Source organism: Macrosteles quadrilineatus, unplaced genomic scaffold, assembly GCF_028750875.1.
Source record: "Macrosteles quadrilineatus isolate MER2022 unplaced genomic scaffold, UCM_ALF_1.0 Scaffold_5__1_contigs__length_97177068, whole genome shotgun sequence".
NCBI classification, from domain to species: domain Eukaryota; kingdom Metazoa; phylum Arthropoda; class Insecta; order Hemiptera; family Cicadellidae; genus Macrosteles; species Macrosteles quadrilineatus.
In genome coordinates, this window is record NW_026542598.1 from 54,997,333 (window position 1) to 55,022,074 (window position 24,742).

A 24,742-nucleotide genomic window follows, 5' to 3' on the forward strand; every position below is an offset into this window, starting at 1 on the left:
CATGACGTGTTAAAATATGTGCAAAGATAGATGAAAGAGACCCATCTAAAATAATTTAATGGTAGACAACTCAGTTGAAAGTTAAAGCTTAATTAAAAGCTAAGTTAAATTAAATTAAAGCTTAAGTTAATTCCAAATAATACCCCAAATTAAGCATGTTGCTCCTTTTCCTAACCCACAAATAATTGTTGGATAATTTTTTTTTTAAATAATATTATCTTATGAGTTTATAAATGATAATAACAATGAGTAAAATAAATTACTAAATAATCTATGGAGTTTTGAGGGCTTAAATTAACGAATTAGTTTTAAGTATATCTTATTATGTGAACTCTAATAAGAGGTAGCACTTTTTGAGTGGATCCTGAATGTTGATGTTGGTAATTTTATTCTTATATACTAATATTGTTTCAGCGTTTCCAAAACTGAGATGGTCATCCCAAATACGGGATTTAAAATTTTTCGTGGAAATAGTTAAAAAACACGGGGTGGGGGATAATAAAAGGTGATAAAAGGTATGACATTGCGGAAGATGCATTAACATTTTGTTTGCATTATAGAGTAAGTTTTATAGAACCTAAAAAATTGGGTTGCTTCTGTTAAATGTTACACGGTCAGATTGTATTTCACATGTTCATCAAAGCTAGAAAAAATCGTTATGTTGTGCTTTGTAATTTACAACTCAACAGATAACAAATACTCTTACATCAATCATTAAAACTACTTTACTTATTTTCACATTCCAACAAGAATTGAGCTTGGTTTACAGTGACAGGTATTATTGTTTTCAATTTAATATAATGGATGGGCCTAAACTAAATTTAAACAACCTTCCACCAAATATTGATGCGAAAGACGTCCTTGCAAGTTTGAAATCGCTAGCTGGTAATTATGTTTTTGATTGATAATTTGGTCTTAATTATATTATTTTGTTACGGAAGCAAGGTTTTTGTGTCCATACAAACTGCTTCGCTAAGGAAGTTGATAAAATAAATACTGTTTTGTTGCTAACTGTTAATGTTTTCTGTTTTACTATTCTCTAGCAATGTTATGGAACAAAGTAATGTAAAAGCTATGTTAATTGTTCTACTAAACTAATATTTCGACTTTATTTACAGAAAGTAATTGAGTTTATTCAGTGGTTGATACATCTTTCAGAGTATATTTTAGACTATATTGTGTTGGCTAATAAATTAATATTTAACAATATTATGTCATGTGATGGAAACATAACATTCAAATAGCTAAATTTTTAATTTCATGTTTTTTTTTTCAAGTATAGATCTACTTCCTCACTGAAAAAACTACATTCAATTTTTAAATTTTTTCAGATCTTACTATTAAGATTGTACGGCTAGTTTTAACTTTAAAAATGTGGTTGCATGTTACTAAGATCTATTTAAAATAAACATGCCTATGAAAAATACAAATTAGATTTAAGACACGTTCGCTACTGAGCGTCGCATATATGCGACGCCGCGGTCATTGCCACAGACTGAGGTATACATTTTAATCTTACACATAGACCGGCTGTCACTTGGTTAACAGTACACACAGACCACGGGTGAAAACCTGTAAAACAGTGATCATTTACACTGTAATGTGCTACAATCGTGTTTGTAAATAATTTATTCTTGTTTTTTTGTATTTTTTATAACCTTTAGTAATGTCACATATTTGCAACGCCTGGTTTACAGCAAAGACAATAGTGAAAATTATAATAATTTTCTTGAAATAGACCAAACGTCGCATATATGCGACAGTTCATTTTTGTTGTGTTTTGAGGTAAAAGTAAGTAAAACAAAACAGATTATTCAAGAACAGATTATAACTGAACAAATATAAAAGCTACAGAGGATAATGCAGCATAAATACTGCATACATACATACAGTGTTGCAGAAAAGTAAAGACCAGTTTTTCCAACTATCATATGACGTCACTAATCATCATATCCACAGACCAAGCGACGCAGTTGTGCGTCAGACATCTCTGTAGATCACTGCAGGGAATTCAGTGCCTTCAAATAGACCGTTACAAAGATATAATAACATTAATAACATTAATAACATGCATTTTAATAACATTAGAACCCCGACGCAAATATGCGTCGTCAGTCTATTTTAATGTGACTAGCCGTCGCATATATGCGACGGCAGTCTATGGGTGGAAATCGGCCGTCGCATATGTGCGTCGCTGGTCCATGTGAATGAAAAATTTCGTACTATTGCAGTAGCGAACGTGTTAAAGTTAAAATGTAGATGCAGGTTAGAAATAAAACTCACAAAAGTGTAAATGGCATATTAAACTCGACATAAGGTAGCCTTGATATTCGTGCCTCGCTTAGCAACCATTCTCTGATAATATTCATGTTATTGTACCAATACTATTGTACTCTAGTATTTCAATCTTAGGAAACTGATGTAGAGGTTAGTCCCCAGACAATCTTTCCTGAGGAAGGAATCAAGTTTCGTCTGTATTAACTATGTAATACAAGTCGAGGGTTTGGGGTAACCTTAAGTTTCACCTTAAGTTCAGCCTTAAGTTTCACCGGCTTTTCAAAGATGCATTTCTGACCTTATCCACACATCTCAGTTTCGGGCTATTCATCCAGCTAAACGTTCTGCCATTATTGCAAAAATGTTAGGCCCCTGCCTAATACTGACATGTCCTGCCCATCTCCGTCATAATGATTTCCTTCTGCTATATTTGTCTCTTAACTTTAGCTCCTGATTGTTCCTTATTCTCCATTCATGTTCTTTGCCTGGACCATGCACTATTCATTTGATTTGAAATTAATCTTACATCAACTACTAGAATGCAAACAATTCGTTGGCAGGGTCACAGGAACGGGCGAGGGACGAGGTCGGACACAGAATCACTCTCATCCCCCGCAGTAAATGGGGGGCGTTACCCCCCTCCAGTACGACCCCCCTCCCTAACCCCATCAACACAGTGGTGTTCGCCTACAACACTGAGCAGCCTGTGTGCACCACAGAGGAAGAATGCTGTGCGGCGATGAAGCAGATGCAGCTTAAGCACATGCAGAAGGGGCTGTCCGATATATATTACAAGTAAACCAATAATTTTAAACTTAGGTTTTATATGCCAAGGAATGCGTCGAAACAAATTTCCCACTTGAGGATGAAAGAGAAAGAGTAAACTATAAAAAGGTTAACAGAGTCAAAATTGCTTTTAAGTCATTAAGTTAGACATCCTTTTCCTGTGTTAAGCCCACATTCAGATTACACTGATTTAAAAATTAAAGATTTATATCTAATACTTACATATAAGAATTCAAATTTTTGTTGAAAGGAGATCTTTATGTAAACTGTAGCTTTTATCAAAATTGCCATAGTTTTAACACTAAGGGGGGGGGGTAGTAAATTGTAACGATACAACCTTACAACACTCTATAAGAGGTGCATTAGTTATAATTTACCTAAATAAAAGCCCCTCCTACAGCTGGTTCATATAGTTTAGTTTCTAAAATGGTTATTCATTTTGTACTTCTGTAGCTGTCTACAATTTAAATTATTTTCACAATTTTATACCACTGTCATTAAGTTCACAATATCAAACATTTACAATTCGCAATGTGTATTAATGCTTAACCTAATTACCATTGCATATGTATAATTGGAAAACTATCTATTGTTTATATAACTATATATTATTATTATACTAGGTGAAACCCGTCGAAATCGACGGTTACTTTCAAGGCTTACGCTAATTCATCTAACTGTGATAAATTGAGTAAAATTATACATATTTTGAGCATTTAACATTGTTTAAAGAGTAAATAAGTGTAAAAACAATAATGATATTAATTGCGTTAGCTACCAAATATGGTTGATCATTCAACGAATAAAATATTTCCCATACTTTGGAAGAACCTTTAAACAGTATTAAAATCGTATTGGTGGATCTTTTTAGTTAAAAACTTCCCCGATCTCATCAGTGTAATAAGGATTAATCTATGATTTTATTTGAGAGAAAATATCTGCTTGTTGAGGAGACACGTTCTAACTTGAAAGGGAGGTCCTCACAGTGTAAGTTTGATTTTTCCTTCGACACGTCGCATCAGTTCATATCGTACTTCTGTGCCAATGAATTACCATCTAGTATAGTTTTAAGAAATTGGTTGTGGGGATATCGTACTTCTGTGCCAATGAATTACCCTCTAGTATAGTTTTGAGAAATCGGTTGTGGGTTTAATGTTAAAGCTAAAAGACACTTCTGCACTTGTATTATTTTGTATTGTATTACACAATCGAAGATTTTTCCAATGATTGAAAACATGTATGACAATAATCTCACGAACCTATGATGATCTGTCTAGAATAATATGATAAAATATAGCCAAAAGTGGTGAAAAATGCAGATACCAACCCGTACAATAGATATAAGATAGTTCAATAAGAAATTAATGTTAAATGAGAGTTACTGTGATAAAAGGATTTTCTACTGATTTCGTAATGGAACGTTATATTGCAAAATATGACATGATACAGAAGGAAATCAATTTTAAAATCAGAAAATAACATTGCAAATACTTCTTTTGGACAATTCAGTAACTCCCAATAAAAATATGTGTTGTTTAAAATACAATTCAAAAATTAACAGCTGTTTCATTAAAAAGTATTATCCACATGGACAAAATGTAAACAAATCTGTGGAGGGATCTTTAAGGGCTTCTGGGGCAGAGCCCTAACAGGATTCACTTAGTTTTTCTTTTGGTAACTCATCTAGAGACCAAGACCTTTCTTTGGACACCTCTACCAAGTTTCTACGCCCAGTCGTTCTCTCAAATTAATGGAGACAAAGTTTCCAATTAAATATTTAGATTCCCCCATGTTAATCTTATGGGAGAAAATCCAACTTTGATGGAATATCCTGTCCAAACTAATAAAGATTTCAAAAAACGAAAAAGACTTTGCAAAACTACAGATCAGGGCAATTCATTTGACACTTTAATCATCAAAATCGGTCCAAAAATGAGGGAGGAGTTCTGTTTACAAAAATCGGCTTAGCGTATTATATATATAGATATTGCCTATACATTATTTACTTTCGTAAATGTTGCAATTTATTTCCAAACGGTGGATTTCTCTTACTATATAATCATTTTAATTATCTATACTATTTCTATAAAAAATAAGACGTATTAGCCAATGGTAGGTAGGAAATATAGTAAGCACAAAATCCCACTTTACTGGATAGAACATAGTGGTGATGTCGCGTTCTCAAAATACTATATGTCTCGCCAAACTAACTAATGATTTTATTTAGTGCTTAGGATTATTAATAGACTAAGTTGAATATCAAACTAGACGATTTTTTACTCTTTTTATTGAATGATAATTTCATATTATGTGAATAGCAGTCATATTGATTTGTTTGGGGTTTTAAGACTATTTATTATATTTTAAATAGGTAATTAATTGTTAAGCTCTACATTAAAACCGTTTACAGTTTCTGTGTTGGCGGAGACAATGCTATGTATGAGGGTCGAGGGTGGACCACGCTACACTCAAAGGAGGCGACTTTCCTTAAGAGAAATCTACCCCTTGGCAACTGCCTGGTAATTGGAGTCATAGGAGATGGCAAAAGTAAGGATTTTCATGTTCTAGCTGGATTTTAAATTTACGGCGCGTATAGACGTTTATCTAATTGTAGTAAAATTGTACAGGAGAGGGTGATTCTTAAAATTGCCAATGGGTTATTGAGTAGTTTTGACTTAAGTTAAAATGAATAAACATTTTGATATTGGCTTACCTATATGAGGGTGCACAATCAAACCATCTGACACAATTAGTGAAATATACACGGTGTGGCACACCGACTACATTATCATTTAAATAATACCATAGTCTAACCAAATACCTAGTAGTAGGATCAAAAGACTAACACATTTGGCTCTAGGCCTTCGTATTTGTTTATATTTTTTTCTTTGCCTAAATAAGAGCAATTGAAAAAGGAATTTCATAAGTCTAGTAAAAAAACTAATACAAGCAAATTGATGTTTTGTATTTTGTAATTTCCTTTCGATACATGTACGTCTACTGACAACAATTTATTCTGTAGCCAAAGGTTTCCTAAATCCTCCGATTTATTATTGTAATTGCCTACTACATCTAGATAGGTATCAATTTGACTCCTACGTTTCCCGATATTACTTTGGGGATCTGTTAAAATGTAAGGTCAACAGACGCTGTCCAGGAATGAAGTCATCCAATAATGGTTCCTTCCTGGTTCGGTAAGTGCTCACATTACTCCACCTCACTGGCTGGAGTTTTTTTAGTGGCTGGTCCACCTCACTAATCATAAGCTTTTTAGTGGGCGTGAGTACCCGAATATTTGTGTGGTTCATGATGATTTTACCATAAAAAAAGTATTACAAGACTCACAAAATATTTTTTTTTCAGCTGACATCGATTGGAGGCCAGAGTACGAGTTAGTTGCACCAGCCATGAGGATGATAAACCAAGCTATCAAAGAAGGGAAGATCATAGAAACCCACAACACCATTGAGGAGAACGAGCTAATCAAGGAATGCAGTGGTTCTGGCTGCTAATGAACAGTGAATGATAGGGGACGAGCACTAAAGCCTGGGCTATGACTTAGATATGGGGAAATAAAAGACCTTAGTGGTGACAAATAGGAGAATAGTCTGATGGCTGATAGGGATGAGGTTTAAATAATGGTTTGTCTATTTTCCGGTTAGTGAGAGGGTTATTGAAAACAGTGAGTCCAGTTACTGACAGGGATGGATTGGGGTAAATAAAGTTGACTCCAGAAAGTGTCAGGGTAGACAACTCAAATTATGTTGATATTATTGGGATGATTGGAGTTTTAAGCTTAGGTGGTACAAGAATAGGGTGGTTTTTATAGGGTGACAAGAAGATAGAATACTTTATTAGGAGATTAGGTTAATGTCATAGGGAATAAGGAAATGTTTAACCATGTCTGTTTAATGATTTGGGGTTAGAGGAATTAGCGAGCTGAGAGCTTGTCTTCTGACAGGGTTTAGTTTATCAATATATTTGGGGTTTGAGCCTGGCTCGGTCGATAAGTACTATTTTAATAAGTGAAACTTGTGGTACTATGCCACCAGAAGCACTGTTATATTTTTAACGATTTTTTACATTTCACCAATACCGCTGCTCTTAAGAACGACTAACATCATTAAGTATAGGAGTCTCGGTCACTATTACACATGCAATGTTAGTGCTTAATGTAATCGTCATATTAAGTTAAAATTTTGATTTTCTTCATCTATAAACGTAAAAATACAAACTGAATTCATACCATTGAACACTATACAGGGTGAATAAAAAGTCAAGACCCCCCCTCTAATATTTTTCCAAGTAAATATACAGATTTATCCTTTAGGTGGTCGAGCAATCTTAGCAGGAAGTTTCATTTTATCATTTTGAAATTTTTTAGTGTCCCCCCGAAATGGGGGATTTGGGGGGCAACTCAAATATTTTAAATGTAAACCCCCTTCAAGTGACACCTCATTTTGAAGAGTTTACAAAAACTTAAAGAATGGTGAAAACTAGAGGTTTCTATCTCTTCTCTATCCAAAATGGTAGCCCGTCAAATGTTGTGGAAAATCAACGGTAAAATTTTTAATATTGGCTGCCATTTTGGATAGAGAAGAGATAGCGAGCTCTGGTTTTCACCATTCTTTAAGTTTTTGTAAACACTTCAAAATGAGGTGTCACTTGAAGGGGGTTTACATTTAAAAATTTTGAATGTCCCCCAAAAGGGGGGATTCGGGGGACAACTAAAAATGTTTCAATAGAAACCCCCTTCAAGGGACACCTCATTTTGAAGTGTTTATAAAAACTTAAAGAATGGTGAAAACCAGACCTCGCTATCTCTTCTCTATCCAAAATGGCAGCCAATATTAACAATTTTACCGTTGATTTTCCACAACATTTGACGGGCTACCATTTTGGATAGAGAAGAGATAGCGACCTCTAGTTTTCACCATTCTTTAAGTTTTTGTAAACTCTTCAAAATGAGGTGTCACTTGAAGGGGGTTTACTTTTAAAATATTTAAGTTACCCCCCAAATCCCCCCTTTTGGGGGGGCACTCAAAAATTTCAAAATGATAAAATGAAACTTCCTGCTAAGATTGCTTGACCGCCAAAAGGATATCTCTGTATATTTACTTGGAAAAATATTAGAGGGGGGGGTCTTGACTTTTTATTCACCCTGTATAATACATGTTACAAAGGCTCATACAGTGTTTAATAATTTGTAGTTCATTCTTAATATAGTGACTACCTCTGTTCAATTTAGCTTATACAGTAATATCAAAACATTATGGATGAAACATTAATTTAGCGTTGTAAATATAAAGAACAGTGTTTAATAGTTTTAACAATTCCTTCCACTTATTATTTTAATTTTGAAATTTAGAGTATTATAAATGGTTTTTACAAATGATAATTTTGATGGATAATCCACTAACAGCTTGTGGTAATTTTCAATAAAACAATTTGTAAAATGTTGTACCATTTTATATATAACATATTCACTGATGACATTATTGGTAAAATGGTCTATGGTTAGTGATTTTATTAAACATGATGGAACTCTCCTACTATTTATAATTTCTTTGCTCGTCCCGGTTTTATTTTATATATTTTTTTCTGTTATTCTGAGTACGACGTTTTCCTTTTCTGTGCTTTCCATCGTCATCTTTGTGATAGTTAATAAGGTTTATTTCTCTTGTATCATTTTCGTCGTAAGGTGCAATCTTTTCGTACATTTCATAAACAAGTTTCTTTTTCTCAAAGTACGGTACATCGTGTTCCATGTCACCACTGGCCACTAACCGTACGGTCGCAACACCGTAGGGCCATAGCCAGTCCCCGTCCTTATCTGGAAAATTAAGTAGGTCGAATGTCAAAAGGCTCTAAACAGTTTGCATTTAATAAAGGATATGAATCCATGTGAAATAAATCATGTTCTTAAAGTGTTATTTTTAGTTTTACGAATCACATTTAATTATACAGACACACGCGCACACACACATACTCATATACTCAACGTAAAAAAGTAAGACCGTGTAGGAAATTTACAGGAATGCCCAGATTAAACTAATAGTGATTGGTTTACTTTGTCGAAATGAATTGTCATTCTTTATAGAAGTTTGCTCTATTATGAATTTTGTATTCATATTAATTAAGTCCAGATATATTGGAAAAGTAATAGGACAAATATTTCATATAACAGAGCCAACACATGAGCCTGTTAGGATAATCAACACATTTTTAGAAAAAGGTTAAAGTGTAATGTTTTGTGTTTAAATAGGATAGTTTCTCGTTACTTAACGGAAGAATGTATCTCGTATCTAATGTCAATAGCGATTCAATGTAGAAACGTGGCTGTCTAGAAAGCTTAACATAGTTTAACATACAGCCGGCAAACTCCTTTTTTAGCGGTGTCTTTAGAACACAAAACAAAATTTAAACATTATTGCCACCAGGACTGATGTAGAATTATATGATAGGTTATATATCTTTTTTATTCCGTCGTCAGTCCTAAAATAGTCAAAGGGTGACTAGTTTCGGGTCAGAAATGACCCATTTTCAAACCCATTTTTCATCAAATTGATTGGTCAAAATCCGACAGACGATTGGTCTCAAATTGATCAAATTGATTGGTCTCATAACGAAGACTTCTGTCGGATTTTGACCAATCAATTTGATGAAAAATGAGTTTGAAAATGGGTCATTTCTGACCCGAAACTAGTCACCCGTTGACTATTTTAGGTCTGACGACGGAATAAAAAAGGTACGTAACCTATCATGTCACAAAACAAAAATCATCCCTTCCAAAAATGTTAGTGTTGCAGTTTTTACTTTACTCATGTTTATAAAAAAAATTTAATTCGGTGCTATTGAACAGATAATTCCAATAAAACCCTGAGCGCCTTTAGTTTAATAAATTAAGAAACAGGATTGAAACAAAACAAAATCAAAATGTGTTAAACATAGTATATATTTACAGTCAACCTGCCGTATTTAAAATGTTTTGAAGCGTTATAAAACTTTGACGATACTTTACAATAACACTAAAACCTGAGTCTTCTGAATATGACCTCATCACAAACATAAATGCGTTTTTAAGAGCAGACATTTTGGCCTAGTTTAAACTAATATCTTCAGAGTAGTTCACTGGAAAAGGTGCCAAGTGCTACCTCCCTGATGATCTGATCTGACTATGACTGTCTACATCAACGCCAAAAAGTCAAATCTTCAAAAAGTATTGCATATCCTATGTATGGCGGGATCATACCCGGAAGTCATAGTTTTTAGTGTTTCCGTTTTAGACGTTGTTTTTTCTCCTTTAGCCTCATTCTTTTAACTAATTCTCTTTTACTAGGGATCATTTTATCAGTATCCACAAGACCGTCTTTGGTAGTTGGGTCCATTAAACTTTCCAAAATTGTTTCGGATTTGCTATAATTGTATGGCCACATCGGTTGTTTGAGATTTTCTTCGTATGATAACACTTTTTCGAAATCATACTTCAACTTTCTTTTATCCGTTATCCATCCTTGACCACGACCGAACTTATCCCATTTCTTTAGGATCTTTTGGAAGGGTGGGTACCAATTCCCCTCTTCATCTGTAATGAATAGTTTTAATTATGTCAAGCTAATCAAATATATACTCTTTAAATGTCATTCTGACATTAAAAAAAAGTAGGTGGTATAATAAAGACAAATATTTATAGAATTTAATAACAGATTAAACAAACTGTAATTAAAAGAGGATGGTACATTTTTCCAGAGATGTTAACCGCTTTTTAATACTGTCATAAGGCCGGACAAGTCAAAACCAACGGAAACAGTAATGTAATTAGTATATGAAAAACGCATTAATATTTTCAACGGTCTTCTTTGAGACCTTACAAGGTGAAACGCAATAATACATATTTTGTGATCATCTAGGTTCTAAGTATTTCTTTACAAACATTGAACAAGTATAAAGTAAAATATTTACACATTTATATTTTTTCACTTGTCATCAAGCCTTTTTCAAAATCCACTTACAAAGATGCATCATATAGTTTAACTTTATGTTGTCATAAACATGTTTTTGTTAGTACGAACACCTGTTTAACCACAACTCGAATTTAGACCAAAAACTCAAATAAATTTATCAAATTAAATCGAGTGTTGCAGAGAAATACGTATTTAGTCAAAATTTACGTGTGTACATGAGGATTGATGTTCGAATGTAATAAATGCTGTTAAAATAAATAAAAAAATGAGATAAGCATATTGTTGTCAAATCTAGTTTTATATAGGTCTCTAATCTCAGCTTCTTGAATGAAAATCGAATCTGTCAAAAATTAGAGAAAGGGCTTAACCGCATATGCACTTTCCATTAAGTATTTCTTAAAAGGTGCTTTTTTGGGACTAACACACTTCTGAACGTAGTAACAATAAACAGGCGTACCTTTTCCTTTTCCAATGATTCCCACCACCAGAGTTCTGCCATAATACACCGAGTACCTCGCAGAATGCCACGCATGCCATCCTCTTCCTTCATATATTCTTCCGTCACCTCCTATGCAGAAACTAAACACATAACAGCTATAAATCGTCATGTAGACATAAGGGCTTAGGTATGTCTACCTTTAAATTTTAAAACTATTTAATTTCATAAGAAAATAGGTAAACACACTTTCCTTAACTATAGTAAAAGTGTTCAATCACGAAGATAAGAATGAATTAATGTGTTCTATACAAATACATGAAACATTTGTGCGATTTTTGTAATAGTACATTTATATGGTAGATATAAATTGAATAACTTCTTGATCAGCATTGTACGTGCTATTAAATTTACGGAAAGTAAATAAAAGATACGTCTTATAACACTTAAAACATATATTTACGCTTATACTGTTACTCACAAGATGGTAAATATAAAAAAATATGGTAAGTGGTTTTGTTTTAACCATTTTCCATCTTTTTCTATATTTACCGTCTTGTGGGTAACAGTATAAGCGTAAATATATGTTTAAAGTGTTATAACACGTATCTTTTATTCACTTTCCGTATATAAATTAAACAAAAGATTTAGTTTTTGTATAGTGTGAAAATTTACTATTCCTTTAAAATCTATTGCGTTTAATTTTTAGTTGGTGTTAATTTACTTTTTGAAGGCCCTTGAGGCAAATATATATCGTTAAAGTTTTGCTTTGGTGAGCGATACCTGTATATTTAAAGATAAATAAACACTACTCTATACTCTTTCCTTCACTCATATATTGGATTTAATACACTGATGCCACCCTCTAACTGCAATAAAAGAACCGATGAAAAAGTTGGTTAAGTTTTTTAATGGTTTTGAACTAAATAATACTTGAACTTACTTGTAGTATATATCAGGGTAGCCCAGATCCATGTGATAAGTCTGAAGGTCTTTCACAGCAGCTTTGCAGTCCTCTACGTTGGTGCAAGTGTCTTTCTCTGTATTGAAAGCGAACACCAAGGTCCTGATGGGTTTCTTTAGGAATTTCGTCTCCGTTGGGGGCACTGCCCCCCACTCATCTCGCCCAACCAACTTAAGTGGTTCCAACTCATCTGGATCTAGTATTTACCAAAGCGTGAGTGACTTAACGGTTAAAAAGTATGAAAGTATAATATACTTAGATGATTCATTGATTAAACATAATCCTTTTTCGCAGGATTAGCTAATAAAAAAACCTCAGGAATTCAAGGACTCATACTTAAAATATATTTGCAGTTTCATCCGACTGTTCAGGCATAGGCTAAATACGAATCCTGAGCTAAATACGAATGGCTACACCATTTATGTATTTTAGTATTGTTAAATGTCCGATTATAAAAACTCTTAACAATCAAAGACTCTGCTTTGTCTTTGTCTATGTAAAATAAAAGGATGTGCAATAGTTCAAAGTAGCAGTCATGTTTTAAGGTTATATATTTCATACCGAAAATGCATTAAAGTAACAGTTTTTACTAAACAGGGTGGACGTCAAAATAATCAGACCAGCTGTAACATATGTTTAAATGAAACGGAACATAGTGGAATGAACCTCTCTCATAGTGAGCTGCTGTCAAAGTTATATTTCTTCCCTTAAATTTTGGTAATGTGATATTTAGATGCTGTCTTCAAAATTGGGTAACTCTGCCGATGGCTGAACTCCAGTCAGTAATGAAATATACCTACAGTCATAGTTAGGAGTATGAAATACACCTACAGCATATACATGGAATCTTTCTAATTACAGTATAGTAAAGTGAGATCAAATTAGCAAAGCATGTTTCAAAGGTATGTGAGGAGTGATTGCTTGAAATAGATGGCGTTACAAAGGATTGGCCTGAAAACATTCATGGAGAAAGCACGATTAAATTGCTGGTCCTATAAAAAACCCTCAAAGAATCAAAGTCACTGTAATGGACTATATAAAACAGTTTCAAACAATTACCTGGTATACGTACTCCTCGAAACCACTGGTGAGGCATTGGGGTAATTTTTCTACAAGACTAAAACAATTTCATTTTAACATATTAAACAAAAATACGTATAACGTATAAAACATGTTGCTTTCAAATAAATTACCAGTATCTTAATGGGGTTCTCAATATTGACTTATCATTGTACTAGATAACGCTAGAAACTCTCACACTCCCGTAAAGATAAGTCTGCTTTGCTCGATATTCAAGATAGAATGTAACTGAAATGAGTGTGGTATGGAGTTGATATAACAAGACAAACAAAACAGGTAGTTCACTCAAAAACCTATTTTAAAAACTATTTTATTACTGTTTTAAGAATTAGTCTGTTTGGGTAAAACCATTAATTTTAACTTTACAATAGCTGATTTTGTGTAGGTGAATTATTTATTTTTCTACAAGGGAATAGCTATGACATTATATTGTATATCAACCATCTTTGCTAAATACTCAGCACTGATGATTATAGAATCGGAGAAGGCACTGATCATTTTGTAGAACACCTTACTAACTTTGCTATGACCACAGACTAAATTCATTATGGTATTTATATATACAAGTGCTTAATTTCCTAGTTAAATCTAGTTCAAATACCCCGCTTGGATGTATTTGTTGACATTTTTCAATTCAAGATAGTATAACCTGTGTCAATAATTTTAAATTTATTAATTTAAGTTATTTGATTCATTAATAAGCTGCATGCTTACAAGTAAAAAGGAAATAAAAATAAATAGTGTAAGAATATGACATGGTGAGTATTTAAAATACCAAAACTAGCAAATAAAAATGTTTCGCCTAAAGGCGTTTTCATCGTAATACTGTAGTTGGCTAAATAAGGTCGTGAGTTCGATCCTACTAAAGTCTTACGCCCTGATGTGTCAAGACTTAACACAGCTGGCCATGTAATTTTGCTTTAAACAAATGATCCTGGTTAAATACGGATATCTTTGTCAGTAACAAAGACACACAAATTTTCCTCTCCATTCTATTATCATCTTGTATTTACATTCAGCTTGAAATACTTATATACAATTAACATCACGGCATTTTTAAAGCAGTTTTAAGATTTTATCATAGAGTCCGAAATATAATTGACTAAGCCTAACAATTAAACAATTAAACTGTGTTAATAATATTTGAACTCAGTTTCACGGAAGAAGAATGCACAGATTGCCTTTAGTGGTCAGGGGCGAATGGGGAGCGAAGAAAGCGAAAGCAACGGTCAAGTTGAAGCATCCAATACGCAAAATATGCTTCTGCTGGAACCCCGGGGTGCCAACTTGTGACAACCAGGAGGACTGTATGATCACGGTCAAGAAAATGCAGAGTGACCACATGAAAATGGGACTGATGGACATACACTACAAGTAGGTGAGCAAGTATGCACGAGTGAGTAAAAGAGGGACTTTACTAACAAACGCAGATATATGAGGATCGAAAGAAAGGCTTTTTGGCAGATCCATCCGTATGTGAACTTGAGAATTACACAAGTCTAATTTGACATGACGAATCATGCAAATAAGTTGTATATTTCACTTTATTCTAGTAGCTCTACCCACACTCAACAAGAGGGAGGGGAGTGGTAACAGAGCAGAATAAAATGGTTCGTCCTTTAAATTAACTTGTGAAATGTATTTCTAATATAGTCTAAAATAATGTTTTCCAAGATGACATAGTTTCAACCAACCAATGACAAGAGAGTAAAAATCAACTTTTTGCAAAACATTACTTTTTTAACAGCTAGTTTGTGTTTGATAGTTGAAGCACTGTTAAATTGAATACCCTCTATTACCCCAGATTGCCCAGAATACCCCAGATTGCCTGTGGTGGCTAGTCAATTAAGGATGCTTAATCGTTCTTAATAAGCATTCGTTAACCTATCTAGAAAAATCTTAAATAAAAAATATCCTTTACAAAGTTAAATTCAAGGCACTGAGCCTAAGACATTCACCGAGAATCCAAAAAAATCAACCAAAAGGAAACTATCGATTGTATTATCATAATGTGACCCTCGCTCCCACTTTTGTTCAGTCTCAAGGTGTTGAAAGGTTAATGGTCAGGCTAGAGAATATATACTATTTAAAACTATCGTATTGTGTAGATTGCAATTTTTAGTAGGGAAGATGATTAATCAAAATTTGCATTAGGTATAACAAATCAATTATCATTATGTTATCAGTTTTATAGTTGGTGGTGATGGACTGATCTATGAGGGTAGAGGGTGGCGCGTGAGGTCTGCTAAGTCAAGAAATACACCTAAGACGCACGGTCTTAGACTGGACATCGGCTATATAGGGAATGAAAAAGGTAAGTGGTGGGAAGAAAGGAAAGGATAATAAGGTTTTGATAGGTTTGAGGGTTAAAAAATTAAACGGGTTTTGTGTTGGTTTGTGTCTACACCAGTTGCCATAGCCATAACCATGTAGGAATCTCAAACTTTCTGGTCAAAGTCCTTACCACTGTCTGTAAATGCTGGGAATCGGACCAAAGCTCCAATCTATAACCACTAATTACAACACGCTCATTTCCACCCATACTCACTTTAGATTGTTTGCTATTTTATTTTTATTTTTCATAGTAGAGGGAAGGTACATGTCGAACTGGAAAAGATAAAAAGTTTGCGGTGTCTAAAGTATGGGGATTAGAGGGAATACAGCTAGAGTGTTGTAGGTTGGGCAAGGTTACAAAATTGTTATTTTAAGTATAAGGTTGTTGCAAAATATATTAAAGAAAATGTTAAAACAAATAGAACGTAGACAAAAGATTTAAAATATCGTTTGATGTTAGAAAGTTATACGAAAAGAGAGGGTGACCAAGGTATGGACTTGGAAAGTAAGGAAAACATTTTATACAGAATATTAGTTCAGTTTTGTAATGTATGTAAATGCCAAAGAATGTAAGCATTCCATATAAGTAAGGGATTTTAAGACAGAAAAATGTTTATTTAAGTAAAATTTCAGGAGGACAAGGTCCAAGGGGGAGGGGGTTGGGATCGTTTAGTTCTTCTTTTTATTAGGGAACCCCCAATTTAATAAATTGTTTAACATTAATTCACGGTTTGTTAACTACAGTACAAGGTTTTCTTGATAACATCCAGCCGTAATATATAATGATCTAATAAGATTTAATGAAGGATGAGGGTACTTATTCTAACTGCCCCGATAGTAAACAATGTAAATAGTTACACTTTTTTCAGTGGATCCGTTTCAACCACCCCACAAGCAATGTCCGCCTGCACTTAAGCTCATACACTACGGCGTCAACTACAAGTTCATCGTGCCCATATATGACGTGTTTAAAGATTCAAAACCTATAGAACACACTCCTAGTCCTGATGACGACATTAATCTTTTATAGAGGGTGAAAACTTGATCTAACATTTGCTCTCGGTTTGTTCACACTGGGAAGTTACATAGTTAATTTACCGAATGATCGTAATTGTTGACCATCAATGCTGACTGTAGATAAGTTAAAGCTTTGAGAAGGTGAGAAGTTAATGTGCTGTATTTATGGTTTAGAGATGATTCCAGCTGTCCTTGGTCGTTAGGCTGGTAATAAATGATTTTTGTTTTTAATTCTGGTTAAACAAAAATAAGGTCTTAGTATACAAACTATTCAAATAATTCAACTCCACTTTATATATTTTAAATATGTTCACCTTACTTGCACGTTTGGCATAAAACATCACCAAATTCCGTTTGGTAATAGTGACAATAATTTGATAAGGTGCATCACAACATTGAATAGAACATTAAAAAGTATTGAGGTATTAAATCCTTCTCTGACATAAACATGTTAAAAAGTTGTTTAGATCCATAGCAATGATCAAGTCCATAATTTTCTGACTGATCTTGGAAAATGATATACGTAACAGTACCTTTATTCTTAGTAATCTTTGTTTTAACATGTTTAAAAGTTGTTTAGATCCATAGCAATGATCAAGTCCATAATTTTCTGACTGATCTTGGAAAATGATATACGTAACAGTACCTTTATTCTTAGTAATCTTTGTATTATTACAATTGACCAACGGATTAGTATACTAACTCAGAATTCTTGCTTTTAAAGCATCAAATTTATTATTCTAGGAAATTAAGACCTGATCCTAGTAAGTAGTTGCACTCATCATAATTCGTTTCCGTATAATTACTTTTTTATTCCAATGTCAAATGTTAAATCTAGTTTTCACCCGAAGGAGTATAAATTATGTTATATTTGTAAATTGTACCAATGAAGTGTAATAAATTTAGTTTGCAATAAATGTGCATGATTTGATTTACTTTTACCTTATCTTCTATTTTAAACAAAAACTTTGCAAAACTTATGACAGCTATCCTGACAATACATACTACTGGACCGAATTACAGGTTATCTTAAAGATTACAGGTTATGGCGGGTTGTACCAAAATAAAGGTTATCGGTCCTATGCAGGTCTTATATGTATTTTGAAAATATTTTGATTAATTGGGTCGATAATGGAAATTTATTTTTCTTATGGAGATTTAGCATGAGGCTAATTCTATAGCCATATTAATATACACGCATGTTTATTGACATTTTTTACAGCTTCTGTTCACTGCAGGAAAATGTTACGCATACTATTAGAGAGATATTTGCCTGTAAAAGTGCAGAATTCCTTTATAAAAAAAAGGAAGAGCACAAGAAATTAATTTAAAATTTCAAAAAAAATTATCACGGGCCTTATGGGTTGCCTTAATTGGCCTAACATGGATTGGTGACTAAATAATAACAAAATATAAACAGAAAATTAAAATAAATGGAAGAAATTCCAATAACATGTTTTATTGACAGCGTGGGGTGAAAATAAGGAAGTTTGCACAATACATACTATTGGTCGAGTTTTCGATCACGATTGTGTGAATGGCGAGCCATAGTGTATAAACTAATAATTTCATGCCTTAAATCTTTTTTTATTTTAATTGGTGTAAGTTTATACCTTGTAAACTTTTTAAGGTTAATAAAAATTGCAGATGGTCTCTAGAATTATTTTAATTTTGTTTCACTACTAAAAGAATACGAAGACTAATAGGCAGCTTTTGGTTTGAATCTAATTTTCACAACAAATTAGATTATACACATCATCATTTTAACAGGAATCGTTATGTGCAATGCACAGATAAGGAATTATATTTCTTATTCGTTTGATAACATTTGACTATGTAGCTGGTAAAGTAACTAGAACATGCAGCTAATATCAAATAATGGCATATGTATAATTCAATTAAGGTATACAAAACTCATAAAGGCTTTTAATAAATAATACGTTACTTTTTGTTACATTATATTCTCCCCTTTACTTTAGCTCACTACTTTTTTCTCTCCTTTACTGTAAAGAACCAACACGTTATCACATATCTATATTTGGTTTATCAAATAGTCGATTAAAACTCAAATTGTATGTTCCTATAGTTTGATAACAATAATAGAATGGTACAATTGAGATAACAACTAGTATTGTATCTACATCTTCATAGTAAATTAGCGATATAATACATTGTGATACAAATAATTGTGAAACTTTACACAATTTCGTAGAAAATGACTTCGCTTATAATAAATTTACACGTTCTATTTCTGCCTGCCTGTGTCCAAGCTTTTTCAAGCTAAGTGATTTTTTGTTGTTGTGAAAAGACATTTAAGCCCTTTTTCGGATTATTGTGATAGTTATAAATTCGTAAGTATAGAACGGATTGAAATCTTCTGCAGTTTATTTTAAAATTGGTTAGGTTAATCTTAAAACGTTGTAAATCTTAAAACTTAAATGATGTTCAGCAAAACTTAACAACACCAAACATCAATATTCTTAAATATCTCTTCGGACGTTGGATGATTGCAAAATTAATATCAAGATAGATTACTAATTAGTAAACTAATGTTTATTTCTTTATTCGAAGTGCAGTTATTAGCTTATTTATTGGAATACACGTGCTTTTGTTTTGCATACAAGTGCTACAGCTTGCATGTGCTGTACCGGTTCACACTTCAATATTCTTAATAAATTCCACTCACTGGAATGAGGACCATGTTGTCGCAAATTCAATGTTGAAACAACTTTCAATAAAAAAAACCTACTTATGTTTATTGTTCTATAATACGCAGCCATTAATGGTTCATCTTTCCCTCCCTCTCTATGAATTATTTCATTTATTTTTAATCATCAATCGCATAAGGGTGTGTGTCGCACTTTCGGATCAAATTCCAGGAAACGATCTTTAAAACCGTGTGAACTACTTTTGTAGAAACCTAAATTTTGTGTAACAATTCCATTGGCGTATAATCAACATACAACCTTGTTTGGTGTTTTAAACCAAATGTAGTGTAAATGGAAATAGTTATTGCTTGCAAAACGAGATATGTGTGAAACGAGAGGCGTTGTAAAAGTGTTAGGCCCTACCAACACTATACTATAATGTTGTTAGTTTTGACTGTATACTTGCCTATTGGCAAGTACTTGGTGTTGACCTAGTGGTTGGTGTGGGTGTAACTTTTCTAGTAGTTGTATTGGGACATTGTGTTCTGAAGATTTAGGTTCGCTACCCACTTGCCATGTCGAAACCCCATGACTGTATGATCTGGAGCACAGCTTAAACTGTCTGATGGAAAAAGATTAGCATCTGTTCTGTAGTAAGGAATCCCCATTTTCTCTTGCAAAACTCCCTCTAGAAACTTGACTTCATTTCGACTTATTTTCTTGCACTCCTTGGAACAGCATAGGACCTTGACGAACATTGTCCAGTGGTCCCTCTAGAAAAATGTATCTTTATTTGAATACCGTGAATTAATTAAGATATAACTTTACACAGGATATCATGGACGAGTACGGGTTCAACATAATCATTCGACCAGAATGGAACGCTAAGATGGCCAAGGGATATGAGAGTCCGGCCTACCCCGTGCCCTACGTCGTAGTCTACTACAACACAGAGACTGAGAAATGTACCAATCGAGAGGAGTGTTCTAAGATCATTAATGAACTGCAGGCTTTCCACCAAAAACTGGGCCTGTCAGACATACACTTCAAGTAGGTATCGTAAAACATCAACGAGATTATAGAAAACAATCAGTGATAGGGGCCCGCGTGTTATCTCCTTGTGGCCTTTGAGAATCGTAAAAGGCTGTTTCTGTTATATTTTTGTAGTAACTTTAGAGTGACAGTTTTCGTAGTAATATCAGGGTAGAGTGTGTGGCTGTCAGTTACTGACCTCCAGTTACTTACTTACTGACTTCAACTGATATGGCAAACTAAATTGACAACTTGCTGCAAACTATAGCAGATTTTATGGTATATCAATTAACTATCAGAGGATCAAAAACTAATATAAATACAGGTTTTTACTTTAGTATAGTCTGAAAACCAGACAAAAGATATGCTCTTTCGAGTTTATCGTTTAATTTTCTTAAAATTTAAATTAAACCAGGTTCACATGCATTTTACAATTCAAATCTAAGTGGATTATAAGCCCCTGCACTGCACTTACTCCAATGGAAGGGTAAGATTAATACAGTTTGATACAACAAAGAAGCCCCGTTTCCTTTTTCAACTAAGCGCAGCCTCGCTTCGAGAATTCCCCGCCAAGCATGAGGAGACTTAATCTTAATTCATAGTTCTCAAATACAGGTATGATATTGTACTTGGTGTGTAGTTTCCTGATTGGCGGTGATGGGATGGTGTACGAAGGCCGAGGATGGTTTCGTAAACCTTCAAAGTGCGTCCGAAACCATGACTTTGACGATCAGAACCTCGCAATAGCGTACGTTGGAGACTGGAACAGTAAGTAACTAAATGAAATGTTTATTTTACCATCAAGTACGAACAAATTCTTCTAATCGATTAGTGAACCATGTGGTAATTTTACTGGTGTTACAATGTCTACAGTATCCTACCATAGTGTAAGATTGTGAAAGCTGGAGGCTTAAAACGTAAAGTAAGAAACTATATTCTTACCATACAATAATAGATCGGAAACATTGTTACTATTATAAATCGGTATATACAACTTCAGTATATGTGCCAATGTTTGTTGTTTTTAATAAAGCTTAATATTTAAGCCAAGACAACGCCAAGAATGGGCTTTTTCTGTCCTGAAAGTGCAGGTTTTCACTGGGGGCGACTTATAAGACTACTCTCCGGTTTACAAAACACCCGATACCAAACAAAAGCCGTACGTTAACTAAGAATTAACACTGTTTACCAAATCGCTTATTGTAGCTTAAAAGTGCAAAGGACTTATTTTCTTGGTCTATTTTAATTTGGTTGTCAAAATTATACTTATAAATCATATACCTAATTGGAAAATGTAATTCGAAAATTAGAGCGTTGCTGAATTGTTAAAAAATATTTAATTTAATATGTTTGTACAAGTTTTTATAACGTGATTTTTGTGCAAGTTCATTTGCTATGTCATAGATACTTCAATACCAGAAAATATGAAGCTGTCCTTCGATCGACTGGTCGAAATTCACGTGAGAAGAAAAATGTTAGCTCAAAACTACAAGCTATTCGAATTGAAAGATCCATTGCCACTGTACTCCAACCCTAAGTCTACAGCTTGACAAGCAGACGGAAACTTTATGTGGTAAGGGACCGAGAAACGAAAAGTGACGAAACTGTATCAAGTAATACTTTGGAGTGGAAAAGTTAAGTTCTTATTTGAAGTTAAATTTACTAGAACTTATTGAAGTATACAAAAAAATTATGTTTGTTACTTTCTTAAAAAAGTGCAAGTTTTTGCTCTGGCTCTATTAAGAAACTAAATAAAACTCCTTTTTTTTAACAAACGTAATCCATCTGGTTTTTTTTTCTCTATCACCATAGGTACCAACTCTAAAGACGTAAATATAGCATATCTAGATATGAAAAACACCTATGAGTATGCAAGTACTAAGGTGTTTTTTTTCACAGAGAGTTCACAAATAACGCACCTAGTTAGTAATTAATTGAAGTATCTTAGATACAGTTGCGTATTTTTCGTTTGCGGTCCTCAGATTATTGTTTTGTTCCACATCAAACCTATGTTTCAGGAATGCCTGTCCCGGATATAATGAAAACCTCGCTAGTGAGACTTGTGAGGCTTGGAACACACAGAACATTGATAGCTGAGAACCACCAAGTTATTGTTGAGATGGACGGGATTCCTCTGATAGGAGGATATAAGAGAACCAAGGGGTTCAGGAGGAAGCACAGGGGAGGATACGGTTTAGGGTTTGGCTTGACGTACAATGCCAAAGAGGCCAAGTTTGGGAGGGTACTTAAATGACAAAGCTGTTTTGTTAGTTTTAGTTATTTATGAACACAAACAACTGTTAGTTTACCTCAATCTTAGTGGTTTTAGGTGCAAACTTTAATTAAGATACAGTACAAAGGACTGCTCGTCTGTTATATGTGGCTCCAAATGTATGTGAATACTCCTACCTAGATACTTACTAAGTAGGCTTATGTGTTGTTACACCATAATTAATTGTGAACGATTATCTTGTATTGCAATGTATATTCACATTAAAGTTCAGTAAATATAAAGTGGAATTGATTTAACAACCGTGACGTACTAGTATACACTTAATTTGTATCCAGGGTTTTTGATAAAATCTAATAAATAAAATTACTTAGGATTATTAAACAAATTTAATCAATTTTGATGTATTTAATTTTGATTGAGGTTTTATTTTAAAATATCCTATAAGTTTGTACATTTTCTATCAGTTAAAATTGTATTGTCTAATAAAAAATAATACGTGGCAAGTTTTGGAATATTAAACTATTTTAAAATTATTATGGTCAGAAATGTTTTTAAGGCCTAAACCTACCTTTAATTTTCTTTAAAGATGTTTTAACAAATGGTTACCTAATGATATAACAAATTGTATCATATATCATTCGACCTGGCTGAAACGTGAGCTCAGGTCGAAAAAGAGTTAAAGTTACAAGCATAAAGATGCTCCTGTGATGATATATACTTTTTTCTATTCTTTTCAACTGATAAATTATATTAATTCCTGAATCTGAAAATCTTTAGTAACCCATGTGTTCACACAATCACTTCAAGTTAATATTTACGTTAGTTATTATCAACGTTAAGTTTGTTTGTAATTTCAACTTCAATTCAACTGTAATTTCATGCAACGTAAATGTTTTGCTAATAATACAAGTTCAGATGATAATAACAAAGGTGACGCCTAGCGGCATGGTTTATGTTCTTTGTAGAAAAACAACCATTCTGCTTTCACTTTATACTATGTAAACAAATATTGGAAAAACTATATTCTCTTGTTTGACTACTCCTTTGTGAATAATTATTTATTTTTTAATGCCAACGCATAGATACAGTACACTTTTTATTAAGATTTGCATTTCCCACCTGCCCGTAAAATAGAGTTTAGAATATATTTCAACAACTACATACAAATATGTCTAATATGTACAAGAAATATCTAATATGTCTCTCGAAACACATATTTACACTTACAGCTCACAAGACGGTGGTTTATGCATAATAAAGATGGTAAGTGGTTATCGATTTCGATTTGACACTCTAATCATAGGACAGAATCAATAAGCGAATGATAAAGGTCTACGGAGAAAGACATGCGCTTACTGGGTCTGATTGTTATTGGACAGTATCATTTGATTTGTGTGTGTTCACATTCTCCGCTTTGTATGATGGAACCTATTTCCTGAACCTCAATCTACCAAAGGACTTTCCAATGGTTGAAGGCACAGGCCAGACCTAGGTAGACCTTGGCTTAGGGGCAGGAGACAGGTTCCATCATATAGATTTGTAATATATAATCAATGCTTAAGAGGACTAGATTGTTTTAACGGTGTTGGCTGCACTGTACCAATGCCGTGACGTCATTGCTACCTCCCAGATTGCCGGCTGAACGGCTGTCTAACGTCATCCACGCTAAAGGTTAGTCATGTTCTATGTTGTGCGTTATACCTAAAAGTAGTGCCGTTCTTTATCTATTTCATTGGCGCAGTCGGTAATTACAAATTTCTTTCTATGGATTAAAAAGTAAAAATCTTTTCCGCGAGTGTTAATGGGAGACAAAAAGGACAAAGGAAAAGGATCTACTGTGACGAAAATGTCAGGTATTGGGAAGGTGGGAGAGTTTAATCCCCATGAGGAAGCCATTGAGTCATATTTAATGCGTCTCAAACACTATTTCAAGGCCAATAGTATTGAAGATGGTAGTAAAGTTTCAGTGTT

At 33.5% G+C, this 24,742-nt stretch overlaps 4 protein-coding genes across 5 annotated transcripts; 3 read left to right on the forward strand and 1 right to left on the reverse strand.

The window, feature by feature from the left end:
- The first annotated feature begins 800 nt into the window (after positions 1-800).
- Positions 801-6,575, forward strand: LOC128995616 (peptidoglycan-recognition protein 2-like). Its single transcript, XM_054420634.1, has 4 exons — positions 801-885; positions 2,838-3,072; positions 5,474-5,610; positions 6,427-6,575. The coding sequence occupies exons 1-4, from the start codon at positions 801-803 to the stop codon at positions 6,573-6,575; spliced, it is 606 nt and encodes a 201-aa protein (XP_054276609.1).
- A 1,889-nt stretch (positions 6,576-8,464) lies between these two features.
- On the reverse strand, positions 8,465-13,565 carry LOC128995271 (peptidoglycan-recognition protein SC1a/b-like). 2 transcript variants are annotated; one of them, XM_054420233.1, is made up of 4 exons: positions 13,487-13,565; positions 12,407-12,623; positions 11,485-11,606; positions 8,465-8,896 (listed from the first exon to the last, which is right to left on the reverse strand). In XM_054420233.1, the coding sequence occupies exons 1-4, from the start codon at positions 13,521-13,523 to the stop codon at positions 8,646-8,648; spliced, it is 627 nt and encodes a 208-aa protein (XP_054276208.1). In that variant the 5' UTR covers positions 13,524-13,565; the 3' UTR covers positions 8,465-8,645. The 2 variants fall into 2 exon arrangements, with proteins under 2 accessions (XP_054276208.1, XP_054276207.1); XM_054420232.1 differs by lacking the exon at positions 8,465-8,896 and adding an exon at positions 9,999-10,648.
- A 131-nt stretch (positions 13,566-13,696) lies between these two features.
- Positions 13,697-16,897, forward strand: LOC128993815 (peptidoglycan recognition protein 1-like). The gene is made up of 4 exons (XM_054417844.1): positions 13,697-13,783; positions 14,661-14,881; positions 15,694-15,821; positions 16,711-16,897. The coding sequence occupies exons 2-4, from the start codon at positions 14,676-14,678 to the stop codon at positions 16,869-16,871; spliced, it is 495 nt and encodes a 164-aa protein (XP_054273819.1). The 5' UTR covers positions 13,697-13,783; positions 14,661-14,675; the 3' UTR covers positions 16,872-16,897.
- Positions 16,898-19,174: 2,277 nt separating this feature from the next.
- LOC128995937 (peptidoglycan-recognition protein 1-like) lies at positions 19,175-23,236 on the forward strand. Its single transcript, XM_054421002.1, has 4 exons — positions 19,175-19,209; positions 20,339-20,556; positions 21,179-21,306; positions 22,557-23,236. The coding sequence occupies exons 2-4, from the start codon at positions 20,345-20,347 to the stop codon at positions 22,790-22,792; spliced, it is 576 nt and encodes a 191-aa protein (XP_054276977.1). The 5' UTR covers positions 19,175-19,209; positions 20,339-20,344; the 3' UTR covers positions 22,793-23,236.
- The last annotated feature ends 1,506 nt before the right edge of the window (positions 23,237-24,742 follow it).